This window comes from Neoarius graeffei, chromosome 12 (genome assembly GCF_027579695.1).
Source record: "Neoarius graeffei isolate fNeoGra1 chromosome 12, fNeoGra1.pri, whole genome shotgun sequence".
NCBI lineage: Eukaryota > Metazoa > Chordata > Actinopteri > Siluriformes > Ariidae > Neoarius > Neoarius graeffei.
In genome coordinates, this window is record NC_083580.1 from 42,115,714 (window position 1) to 42,129,391 (window position 13,678).

General features: G+C 42.3%; 1 protein-coding gene across 1 annotated transcript; it reads right to left on the minus strand.

The window, feature by feature from the left end:
* Nucleotides 1-2,084: 2,084 nt before the first annotated feature.
* LOC132894905 (E3 SUMO-protein ligase ZBED1-like) lies at nucleotides 2,085-4,784 on the minus strand. The gene is made up of 2 exons (XM_060935037.1): nucleotides 3,579-4,784; nucleotides 2,085-3,367 (listed from the first exon to the last, which is right to left on the minus strand). The coding sequence occupies exons 1-2, from the start codon at nucleotides 4,161-4,163 to the stop codon at nucleotides 3,251-3,253; spliced, it is 702 nt and encodes a 233-aa protein (XP_060791020.1). The 5' UTR covers nucleotides 4,164-4,784; the 3' UTR covers nucleotides 2,085-3,250.
* Between the last annotated feature and the right edge of the window lie 8,894 nt (nucleotides 4,785-13,678).

Consider the following 13,678-nt stretch of genomic DNA (forward strand, 5'->3'; position numbering starts at 1 on the left):
TTAACTGCTCAGCCTTCAATTTGATTTCATTATTGTATTGTGTACAAAGATGGTATAGTGTAGGCCTGTTTTTAAATTATATTTTCCTGCAGGGGGGCAGATGTCTTTGGGCTTTCACGCTTACCTTGAGACTTGTGAACACAGCTAACTTTCTCTCCTGCAGTTTGCCTTGCAGGTTGCGCAGGTGATGGGCCGAGTGCGCGGCTGTGTTTTTCTGCCTCTCCAGTGCCTTGACGGTATCGTTGAACAACAACAGCTGATTGTGCAGAAACCACATCCAGACCTCATTAAGCGGGTTCTATAAGAATTCAGCGATCGCCACAGGTGGTCTGTCTTGAGAGGTGAAGTAGGACTGCAGCTCAGGATAAAGCTTCAGCACTCTTTCGACAGCCGGACCTAGGGACAGCCACCGCGTCTTACTTGTCCCAAGGATCATTGCATACTCGAGCTCGATGAAGTCGCAGAACTCTTTTAATTGCTCAGTTCAGACAGTAAAGATGTGGAAATGTCTGAAAACTTTCACAATAAAGCTCTTGATGTCACAGGAAAGGGTATCTGCAGCAGTTTGGAGAGCACTGTGAGCGATGTGTGCAGCACAGCCCACTCCCACTAACTCATTGGTGGAGGCCTCATTTAATTTGAAAAAACCGTTGTTCATGCCAGCCCTAGCTCTCCCACCAAAGTTGGTGTTGGTGTTGTCAGCACAGAACCCAACAACTTTGTCAAGCAGGTTAAAAGCTCAGAGACTGTGAATGACCTCCCCAACAAGAATGTCGGATGTCTCACCTGGAACTGATGTGAATTCCAGGATTTTCACCTGCACCCCCTCTGTATCTTTGAAGTAGTGGATCACGATGGGAATAAGCTTCACCGCTTTGTGATTGGATGCATTGATTGCCACCGAGATGGGATGAACCACTCCTAGGTCTGCCTTTAACAGATTCATGGCATGGGGTGAGATGACACTCGTCACGATTGCTTCGGCCTTGGTTCGTGCACAAGTGAAGTGTTCATCGTAAAACTTCCTTATCAGGCCCACGGTGCAGTCCATGGACCTGAAAGTTTGGTTGTGGTTCACCAAATAATAGGTAAAAGTACCCTTCTCAGCAGCCCATTTGAGTTCAGCACTGCCAGTGCTAACTTTACTGAAGTAAGTGGCCATACTGCTAGCCCCTGCCTCTACCCACCACTTGTGCTTCGCTGTTTTGAGGTGGTCTTTAACATCAGCACTAGTGCTGCGTACCTAAACTCACATTCAGGTTCAGGTCCAGACTCAAGTCCAGAGGTTCAGGTTCAGGTCCGGACTTATAAGTCCGGACCTGAACCCATGGGTTGTGTGAGTAACTAAAGTGAACTTCTTGTAAGCTAAGTAATTATCAATTGAAAATTTGAAATAAACTCATAATCGACTCAAATTCAAACTCGTCCGGTTTGTGTTCCAAGACTTCCAACTTGTGTCTACATTTCTCTACAAAGTACAAATGTAAAAAAAAAAAGTTACATACACTTTTTGCCACTTAGTCTACAAATGACTTATGAGATCAACTACAGTGAACTACTACAAAGTACAAACATTTATTTCATTTACCAAACTAAAGTAACCAAACAGTCCCTGAGCTGACTGAGCCTAAATCCCTGAAACTTTGCTGAAAGGTAGAGTGTAGACTATACGCATTACACTACTATACACTGTAGTGACTGTACAGTCTAGAGTGTACTGTATACTGTCTGTACACCATGTCTTTTCTACAACTCTACATGTGTACATACTACATAGTGATGTAGATACATACTAGGGATGCAAATTATCGATTAATTCATTAATCGTTAGTTGATTGACCTTATCGATCGATTAACGATTAACTGATAAGCGGCTTTTTCCTGAGAACATACATTTCTCACGGTGTCTTTAATGTAAAGCAAAATATCGCTTATATACTGAATAAAAAATGCACGTTATATTCCTCAATTAATGTTTTATTGTACCAGTTGGGATATGGTATAGATAATGGCATTTAACCAAAATAAATTCTGCACAGAAAATTGAAATACATTAAAAAAAAAAAAATTGTGCACTGGCTCACCTGTTGCATGTGAAACATTAAGCAACATAAAATAAATTTTAAATCTATACAATATGGGCTTAGCCTACACAATATTAAGCCTACATATAATTACCTGGTAAAGTCAAGTCAACTTTATTGTCAAATATGCTATACATGCTCGACATACAGCACAGATGAAATATCAGTCCTCTCTGACCCACGGTGCAAACTGGCAATGCAATAAATAAAAATAGAATAATTGAAAACAAACAAACAATATAAACAGTATAAACACTCTAGATAGGAACTAGACAGACTAAACACTCAAACAATATAAACAGAATAAATAAACAGTATAAACACGAGATAAGAACAAGACAGACTAAACACTCAGACAATATAAACAGTATAAATAAACAGTATAAACACCAGATAACAAGACAGACTAAACACTCAGACAATGTAAACAGTACAAACACTCTAGATATTAACTAGACTAAACACTCATACATGCATACACACGCACACACACAGAGTAAAGTACTTATATGAAAAACTTGAAACATTAGCAGCAGCACTTATAATCCCCCTTGTTCTGAGAAAGGTAACAGTAAGATTACTAGCCCTGGAAACTTACAGTAACATGTAGTACTGAACACAACTTAAATCATCTCTGAGGAAGGTGACAGTAAAATTAGAGGGCCTCTATTAAACAATTAAATGAAGATATAGGCTACCTCTCCTGAAACAAAAACATTCCTGTCTCAATGTGTTTTCAATAGACTCCTGACCTAGACCCCTGTATTTTTGTTCAGGAAAATAAGCATATTAACATGGTCTGGAGTAAGTCGTGTGCGCAGCCTGTTTACAGTGAGGCCAGCTGTTGAGAATACACGTTCAGATGAGACAGACGTGCCCGGTATGCACAGATATCGTCGTGCCACATTTGTCAGCCTCGGGAATCGCCCTTCATTGACTTTCCACCATTCTGTGGGACTGGAATCAAGTAGTGGTGAGGAATCCTTGAGAAACATGTCCACTTCTTTTTCTATGTCATTGTTGCAGCTGGTGGTATAGTTTTCACCCAGTAGAAGAGTCATAGCAGAAATGTGCCTCTGAAGTGCAGCTCCCTGGACTTGCACGTCATCTCCAGTGGTGGCTTCATCATCTCTTGATGTGCAGCTCACATGTTCTGCCATAGCCAGTTAAAGCAGCTTGGAATGAGCTGAGATCCTGCTTGCTGGCACCAGAAATCCCAGGTGCTTATGCCGTGGGTCCAGCATCGTTGCTATCATTGGCATTGTTGATGTGAGGTCTTCAGACTCAAAATTAAATAAAGGAGAAAGCTAGCATCAGAGTTTTATTTCTAAGGTTTGACATGACAAGGGTACTGTAACAACTGCATAAAAACGCAGTTTATACTGTGACAATGTGTCAGTGATAAGTATTAAGTTATGCACCCCACAATCTGTTAATATACAGCTCAAATGTGATGTTGATTGAGAATTTAATTAATTAATGGCCATAGCTTACCTTCATCCGTTCAACCAACGAAGTGCGCACTTTAGATTTGAATTCCGCCACTCTGCTGCCGTCTCCATCTGCCGTCTTGAGGTGCGTGTTGATCAGACTGAATGTGATTGGGTACGTGTTGGATATGGATACCTCAGTGTCTGCAGACATTACAGTAGTTGCACATTTGAGAGCCTCCAGTGCCGGCGCCATGTCTTCCATCAGCTGCCAGAAGTTGTCTCTCAACTCCAGCGTCCTCGCATCTGTAAGCTTGGTCACTAAGCGGTCTGATAGTACAGCACACACAGCCCATTGCTGTTCTACGAGTCTGACAAACATTTCACATACAGAGTTCCACCTGGTTTTGCAGGACTGAATGAGCCGATGAGCTGGTAGCTGCATTTGTTTTTGTTTTGCTTCTAGCGCTTTCGTTGCTGGAGTGCTGTGGTGGAAGTGTTTCACCAACCTGCCAGCAGCTGCAATTACTCGGTTGACACCAGCAGCAGCAAATCCGTCGCTGACGGCCAAATTTAAAGAATGTGCAAAGCACGAAACTGATTTCCAACTGACGTGTGGGGTTGTTTGCTGAGACAATGTTCCGAGCATTGTCGTGAACACAGGCTATTACACGCCCGGTGAGTCCCTATGACTCCACAGCCTGGTTCAGTTTGTCAGCTAAATTATCAGCTGTATGTCTCTCGGAGAAGTTCTCGGTGAGAAGGACTGCTGACTTTACCTGCCAGTCATTTTCAATGTAGTGGCAAGTCACTGTAATGTAGCTTTCTGTAGTCAGTGCCATCCAACAATCCGTCGTCAAAGCCACATTAGCCGGGGCTAGCTGTGTTTTTAGCTCTGCCTTCTTGTTTTTGTAGTGTGCTTCCAGGCGGGTAGTTATGGTCGCTCGAGAAGGGATATTATAACCTGGCTCCATGAAGTGTATTAACTCCCAAAATCCCTCGCCGTCAGTGGTGCTAATTGGCATCATATCTTTTTTGATCATGCCGCAAATCCTCTGAGTAATGCCCTCAGCTTTCCTGTCGTCGCATACTCGCCTTCCTATCACCGCGGCGATAGTCGGTTGTGAAGGCGATGGACTTCCTCCCTGCAACACAGCTGCATGCAGGCTTTGAAGGTGGTATCTTAGCGAACTCGTAGAGCTGCTGAACTTAAACGTAGTACCACAGAGTTTACATTGAGCATCTTTGTCATCATTAATTAGTTTGAAATGCTCCCATACTCCACTCCGTTTTGACCGCCTCATGTTTGTGTGCCGGGTCTCTCGCCGCCCACGAGAATCCCGCGTTACGTTCAAGTACATTCGGTGTGGCCTAGATGAAGCAATGGCACCCTCAACTGGCAACACTATGACATTTCACTGAAAAAAAACTTCTGTGGAAAATGGCCCTAGATTCAGTTAACCTACAATTAATTTTATTTAATCGATTAAATTATTTTCGACAATTAACTGATAGTCGATTAACCGTTTACATCCCTAATACATACATACAATTTTGATACAAATTTCATACATAGTTAACTTAAGCATCTATCATCTATGTCACTCAGACAGTGAGGAGACTGTGGACTGTCAAGACTCAATATGCAAGAGTACAAGTCTATGTGTTCTTGTTCAAGAACAACAGCATATTGACATTGTCTGGGTCAAGTGTTGCTCTTTCAGCAGACACAATATCACTAGCAGTGCTAAAGACACGCTCACTTGGCACACTTGGAACAATCAGGTATACTCCCTTGCGAATGTACTGAGCAATGGTAGCTCATCAGATCCCCCCCCAGAAAGCAATAACATCATCTGCTGATTTCAGCTTTGGCATGCATTTGAACTTCAGGATCTCCTGTTGAATACGTAGTTGGACAGGCAGGGGTGGCTCAATGTGGGTCACCATGAGATTGTCTTCATCTTGGAATATTTCCTCCATGGCTGTCAGCTTTGCCTTCTTAGCAGGAGAAGGTGTGTCAGTGTCACGAAGACCATCCTGTAATTCCTGTTTGACCTGTAGTGGCAACTGTGGCATAGCTCCCTCCTCCTCCGCTTCCTTCTTCACCTGTACTTGGGCCTGGGCAACTTCGATTTTGTTTGTTATCCGATCCCACACATCCACGGTCACGACAGGGGAACCCTTGAACCTGGGGTCTAGGTTGGTAGCCTCTTGAAGGAATTCTCTCCTTGCATCATCCTGGTGGTACCAGGTCGCTAGATCATTCCTGATGGCTGCTTTGATGTCTTTGGTGAACTTCTCATCTTTTTCAGACAGGTGGAATTCCAGTTTTTCTGTCATGGGGAGCACCTGCCCTGATGTTGGGTGTTTCTCAGATGACATGGCCACAGTTATCTTGTAAGGAAGCTTCATCACCTCCAGGAACTGTTCCATCCTCTCAATGTCCTTGTCTGTGCATCGTTGCAGCTTCTTAAAGCTGTCTTTCTTCTTAAGTCTCTCATTGAGGGATGCTGCCACTACTGCTGGGTATTGCTCTATGAATCTCTCGACCATCATGTAAGAGCTATTCCAGCGTGTCTTACAATCCAGGATTAAGTTGTGAGATGGTCTGTCCAGCGCGTTCTGTTTCTCCTTTAGCACAACCTTACCAAGATATGAGTTGCAGAAAAATGTGATAGCAGGTCTGATGATAGCTAGCATTGTGCCTACAGTGGGCACATTCATGGCCTTCTGTGTGGAAAGATTTAGAGTGTGGGCAAAACATCCTAGAGACAGTGGAATCCCTGCACTGGTAGTAGCATTGACCATGGCTTTTGCATCGTCAGTGGTCATTACCTCTACTTTGCCCTTGAGGTTGAAGTCTTCCAAACACTGTCCAATCTCAGCCGCGATGTTGTCCCCTGTCTGGGAAACTTCTGCCTTCAACATTTGTAGGACTCTTACTTTCATCTCCCAGTCTTTCATGTTGTGGACAGTCAGTGTCAAGTAATGGTCAGCCACCCTAGATGTCCAACCATCTCCAGTCAAGGCCGCATACTCCACCTCTTGCAGCTCAGTCTTGAGATTGAGAAGGGCTGCTTCGCACATCTTGGGGATGAACCTCTCTGATACTTCTCCACGACTTGGGACTTTGTAGGATGGGTTCAGCTCACTTAGGACTGCCCGAAAGTATGGGTCTTCCTAGCCTGGGCCCGCCCATCCTAAGCGTGACGCAACACGAGGGCCTGTTGCGAGCTTAGTCTGGCCAGGCAAGCTATCTACAGCTCTTCCAAGCTCCCGAAAAATCGGGAGCCAATCAACTTTGAGCATCTCCAACGGCCCTGGGTAGAGGCATGTTCAAGGCAGTGACGTAGTAGAACTGCGACCGGAAGCCATAGATTGTTTACAGAATCTATGCCAGAAGCGCTTCATTCACTAGAAACATTATGAACATGGAGCAAGTTCTCATTGAAAATGGAGCAAAGAGCAGCCCTGGAGGTATTTATTGAAAGGAAGGACGTTTTCGCCTTGCTCCCGACCGGCTTCAGTAAGGGTTTAATCTACCAGTTAGCCCCGTCGCATCACATATGTCAGAGGAAAGAGTGATGTGATTGGTTTAAGCTTCGTCACAGCCTTTTCTGGCTTCGACCAGTAGCAAACTGAGGCATTTCAGGGAGGCGGGTCAACCACGCACTTTGGGAAACGGTTGGGCTTAATATCTTTGCCAGACCAAATGCTCGCAGAGCTTTGAAGTCACGTTAGCCAGACTAGGGTCTTCCACGATGGAGAATGGGCGCAGTGATTTTACGATGTAATGACACAATCTACCGGTTATCTTATGCTGTTTCTCTGGAGGCATCTTGGTAAGCTTTGCCAAGGTGAAAGGCGTTACAGTAGTGCTGGCCACAGTGGAAGTGGAACTTGACGTTGACGGTAATGGCTCTAGTGATGGTAAGGCAGGTGTCCCAGTAGTGGCAGTGTGGGATGCAGGTGGAGGCTGTGGGGCACGTGGAGGTTAGACCTGGGCTGAAAGCAAAATAAAATTGATTAACCAATTGAACCAAAGCATAGTCCTACTTTCTCAGGGTTACTGTGTAAATAATAAAGGAAATAAGCAACATTTAATATATTATTACTTGTTTATTAGTTATCTTGCCAGGTGATCATACAAAATAAAAAAGACTATCATAGATTTCATAATATACATGATGAACCAACCGTCGCAAACTTGCCATGATTAAAAAATAATGTAGTATTTAAGAATCAATTGATAATACGACCTATGTGTGTTTCGGACTGTGACTACTAGCAATTACCCATGGTGACAGTGTCTTTGTCTTGCATTAGATACATTGTTTTGCTCCCCGCATAAGAAAAGATGACACTGAATAAACGCCCTAGTCAGCTAGTCCCGATGCTACTATATCTTGCTATAATGCTAATATATAGATTTAGGCACTGCCTAAAAGCGGAGCTCCCATCTGTTTCTGGGTTGTAGAATTTTCTTATATCATAGCTAGTCTCATTTGTTTTATTTCTTTACTGGCTAGCACTGGCCACTAGGCAGTGTGTATGACTGGTAATTACTAACACTGGCCACTAGGCGGTGTGTATGACTGGTAATTACTAACACTGACCACTAGGTGGTGTGTATGAGTGGTGGTACACGTACACAGACAAACCACAAAAAAATCGACTCAATGGGTTTACCATTTTTTCTTAGGTATGGTGCTTCGCGGGAGCTCCGCTAAGAATGCCAATTTTCTTACAAGCCTATTTCCTGAACTGAAAATCCTCCACAAAGTATTGTTCAGCTTACCTCGATCATTGTTATTTTGCTCGCCAAAGATCGCCGCCAATGTGGCTGAGGCCGCATGTGAAGTAATTTCTATTTTGTGGTTTCGCCTCAAGTGCCTCGCTATGTTCGATGTTCCCCCAGCGCACTTGATCACGTTCCCGCACAGGTTACACTTCGCAGTATCTAGCAGCAGTTTCGTCACATGCTCCCACACCTTACTAGATTTAAAGCTCCACGGCATTGCTTTTACATGACCCGTGATGCCGTAGAGCAAACAAAGGAGTTAGCCACGCTACCAAATATCCAATATGGCGACCACAGCAGCCTACGCTGTCCACGCTATGTCTAAGCCAGTCACATCACTAGCTTCCTTTTACGTCACACAGATCTCGCGAGCAGTTGCGACATTTTGCGAGACTTCGTGAGTTCAGTAATGGCCGCCATATCAGAAGCCGACACGATGTTTTTCATCTTTCTCAGTGCAAATTTCTCAATCTATGGAAGGTTTTAGATGGTTTAGAGCAAAAGGGAGAATATACATAAGTGCTAGTTTTTTTGCAAGTCCAAGTACCAGTTCCTGACGTTCCGGTTTTAACCGGACTTGAACCGAAACTTTTTACAAGTCCAGTACCGGTTCGGCGTACTGGTACGCAGCACTAATCAGCACTACCACCATGAGCGATGGAGAAGGAGCACTTACAGTGTGCTCAGTAAGCTTCATGTTCAGCACCCTGAACTTCTCGGAGAAAGGGGTAAGCAACCTGCAAATCTTTTGAAAATGAACATTTTCTCTTCGGCATTGTCGCATAGTAGTTGACAGCCGCTAGCGAAAAAAAACGTTATAATGCGGCCTCTATATTGCAACATTGTACAAATAGATACATTGTAAGATTGACTGCGCACACATGCACATTGATGCTGAATTGCTAGAAGCTTTATTGACATCTCGTTGGCTATATGATCACTGTAACCGGGACAGTTTGTTAGTGTTTGGTGTAAACCAGGACATTTCAGTGTCCCGACGGACCTTTGTCGGGACTGGGGACACGCAACTCAAAATCGGGACTGTCCCGCTCAAACCGGGACGTCTGGTCACGTTAGGTAATGACCGTTGGTAACCTGTCTCTTAAATGTGTAGTAGGGGATGGAAGCAATTTAACACCATGTTTGCCGTGCTCTGATTTTCTTTTATTGACCAGGAAAATAATTTGTACTCGGTTATGTACATAGACCTAACCTTTTATTCATTTGTTGTTCACCCAGGATTTTGCATGCAAATGAACGAAGACGACCATGGTCATCAAAGGAAGTTTAGCCCCTGCTTATACAAATCCTGTAGTCGAAAAAATGTGCCAGCAACTGCTTAGCCTTATGATAGATGAGGGCAACGACAGAAACAGCACCAAGCGCTTGGTCATTCTGGCATGCATTTTTGAAGATGTCTGTGTAAAAAACAGAATGCTGGATTTACCAGAACTTGCTTCTGGTAAAGCTTCAGCGATATTTGAAGCTGTTGACAGCTTCATGGGGTAAGAATTTATTCTTTAAATTGTAAAACGGTGTGCCAGTTTGCTGAATCTGTATACCTGTTTAACAATCTAGACTGTAAGTGTATAGTAATATGTATATTATAAATACCTTTGCAACTTTTATAATTACAAAATGAGCACTAATGCATATTTTTAGTGAAAATGACATCCCCTGGGCCAACATGGTTGGGTTTGCAAGTGACAATTGCAACACCATGATTGGCAGGAAAGATTCTGTTTTGACCAGGCTCCAAGCAAAAAGTCCTAAGATTTTTAGGTATGTTTCATGTGTCATAAGTTTATATTATATATATATATATATATATATATATATATATATATATATATATATATATATAAATAAAATATGCACCAAAATTTTATCAGAATAGTACTCCAGTACTGTACTTATTCTACTGTTATTTCTGTTTCAGCATTGGCTGCATTTGCCACTTGGCAAATCTTTGTGTGAAGGCCGGTGTGAAGGCGCTGCCATTTAAAGTAGATGACCTTCTGGTGGATGTGTTCTACTTTTTCCACCACAGCTCAAAGTGCATTCAGGACTTCAAAGAATTTCAGCAGTTTACAGAGGTTAGCTAACAGACCTATCATATCACTAAAACATAAGGAGTCTTTGAGATTCTCTTCTGGTAGTCTTCCAGCTTTTCCTCAATTAATTGTTCTACATTAAATTCTAGGTAGAGGAGCAGCAGATCTTGAAGCACTGTCCTACCAATTGGTTGTCCCTAGAGAAAGTCTGCAACCACCTGCTGAGCCAACTACTGGCCTTGCGAAACTACTTTGCCATTCATAAAGATGTTGAGAAACCGGGCAAAGTCAAGTCGATAAATGACAGGCTACAGGAACCCCGACTGAGCTGATACTGTTGTTCCTGCAGTACATTATGCCAGCACTCAATCAGTTTAACATCCTTTTTCAAGGAGAGGATTGCATGGTTGGCAGTCTCCTCCCCGAGATGGACAGGCTTCTATGGAAGTTTGCTGTGAAGTTCTTGGAGCTGAAGCATGTCAAGTCCTGCAGGAACCTTAGGGAATTTGACGTGGGCAACCAGGAGCTGCAGCAGTCTGATGACAAGCTGGCAGTGGGGCCTGCAGTCAGATCTCTCCTGATAGAGCTAGAGGAAGACCTGGAAACAAAAACTGTCCAGGTCTTCTTCTCCTCTGTCAGAGGATTTTATGAGGCTGCTGCCAGGAAGATGATGGATAAATTTCCATTTGACAATGAAGTGTTGGTCAATCTTTCAGTGTTAGATCCATCTAAAAAGGATGACCTGGACTATAGTAGTGTTGTCAGTTTAACTTCCTCTTTTGGTTTTTACCTGGACCTGGAGCAGTTGAAGGAGGAGTGGGAGGACTTTCAGCTTATGGGTAATTCTGCCCCAAATCACCAGATTTAGAAAAATGTTTGCCACTGACCATCTCAGATTTGCTTCATACTTTCTGGAAATATTGTCAGTGTGCCCAATAAATAGTGTACAAAATTTTAGGCTTGTACCTTCATTAGTTTCTGAGATATAGGGGCTTAAAAAAGGGGCATGGCCCCAATTTCACTGTTAAAACGCGTGCTACAGAAAATTGACCTAACTTCCATAAGTCGTTACTTTTAGACTATTCATGCAAGATACATGAAATTTTCAAGGATTGTTCTTCAATGTCAGACACATTTAAATACTAAAATAGAAAGTTCACAGTTCAATATTTGCCAAGTTATGGCTTGCTGAAAATCATAAAAAAAGTGCTTTTGAGCAAATTTGACGCCCCATAATTCCACATTAAAGCACACCAGATGTTTCAAATTTTCTTATTTATTACTCATATTCTAGTACTCTTTAGCCAACTAGGTATGTGTTCAAAAGAAATCAAACTTTCTGGTTTATTAGGCTTTAAAAATAAAATAAAATAAACATTGTGTGCCTATAATTCAAATGCATATTACAAATGTATGACAAGGTCTACCATAAACAAATATACCACTGGAAAGAGCTTGTTTTGATTAGCAAACGCACAAAATATGAAGTTGTTACCCTAAACCAAACTATAAATATTAAGGTATCAAGTACGGCATGTTTTATGATAGACGGAAATGCTGTTTTAAGGCATGTTACAATATAATTACAAACCTACAGTGTAGGAAAAATAACAACATTAAAAATACTTTACAACCCCGATTCCAAAAAAGTTGGGACAAAGTACAAATTGTAAATAAAAACGGAATGCAATGATGTGGAAGTTTCAAAATTCCATATTTTATTCAGAATAGAACATAGATGACATATCAAATGTTTAAACTGAGAAAATGTATCATTTAAAGAGAAAAATTGGTGATTTTAAATTTCATGACAACACAACATCTCAAAAAAGTTGGGACAAGGCCATGTTTACCACTGTGAGACATCCCCTTTTCTCTTTACAACAGTCTGTAAACGTCTGGGGACTGAGGAGACAAGTTGCTCAAGTTTAGGGATAGGAATGTTAACCCATTCTTGTTTAATGTAGGATTCTAGTTGCTCAACTGTCTTAGGTCTTTTTTGTCGTATCTTCCGTTTTATGATGCGCCAAATGTTTTCTATGGGTGAAAGATCTGGACTGCAGGCTGGCCAGTTCAGTACCCGGTCCCTTCTTCTACACAGCCATGATGCTGTAATTGATGCAGTATGTGGTTTGGCATTGTCATGTTGGAAAATGCAAGGTCTTCCCTGAAAGAGGCGTCATCTGGATGGGAGCATATGTTGCTCTAGAACCTGGATATACCTTTCAGCGTTGATGGTGTCTTTCCAGATGTGTAAGCTGCCCATGCCACATGCACTAATACAACCCCATGCCATCAGAGATGCAGGCTTCTGAACTGAGCACTGATAACAACTTGGGTCGTCCTTCTCCTCTTTAGTCCGAATGACACGGCGTCCCTGATTTCCATAAAGAACTTCAAATTTTGATTCGTCTGACCACAGAACAGTTTTCCACTTTGCCACAGTCCATTTTAAATGAGCCTTGGCCCAGAGAAGACATCTGCGCTTCTGGATCATGTTTAGATATGGCTTCTTCTTTGAACTATAGAGTTTTAGCTGGCAACGGCGGATGACACGGTGAATTGTGTTCACAGATAATGTTTTCTGGAAATATTCCTGAGCCCATTTTGTGATTTCCAATACAGAAGCATGCCTGTACAGTATGTGATGCAGTGCCGTCTAAGGGCCAGAAGATCACGGGCACCCAGTATGGTTTTCTGGCCTTGACCCTTACGCACAGAGATTCTTCCAGATTCTCTGAATCTTTTGAAGATATCATCATCTACAGTGCATAATATGTTCAAACTCTTTGCAATTTTACACTGTCGAACTCCTTTCTGATATTGCTCCACTATTTGTTGGCGCAGAATTAGGAGGATTGGTGATCCTCTTCCCATTTTTACTTCTGAGAGCCGCTGCCACTCCAGGATGTTCTTTTTATACCCAGTCATGTTAATGACCTGTTGCCAATTGGCCTAATGAGTTGCAATTTGGTCCTCCAGCTGTTCCTTTTTTGTACCTTTAACTTTTCCAGCCTCTTATTGCCCTGTCCCAACTTTTTTGAGATGTGTTGCTGTCATGAAATTTCAAATGAACCAATATTTGGCATGACATTTCAAAATGTCTCACTTTCAACATTTGATATGTTGTCTATGTTCTATTGTGAATACAATATCAGTTTTTGAGATTTGTAAATTACTGCATTCCGTTTTTATTTACAATTTGTACTTTGTCCCAACTTTTTTGGAATCGGGGTTGTATTTGAAGAGCTTAAACAGTGTATTGATTTGCTTTTCCACATCAGATGGAAGTTTATACTGCCTGCC

Bases quoted from the DNA above. Each gene is read 5' to 3' on its own strand.
- LOC132894905 (XM_060935037.1), bottom strand. From the start codon at position 4,163: ATGCTCGGAACATTGTCTCAGCAAACAACCCCACACGTCAGTTGGAAA. The intron at 3,368-3,578 runs GTAAGCTATGGC...TTTAATTTTGAG, and splicing joins CGTTGGTTGAACGGATGAAG to TCTGAAGACCTCACATCAAC.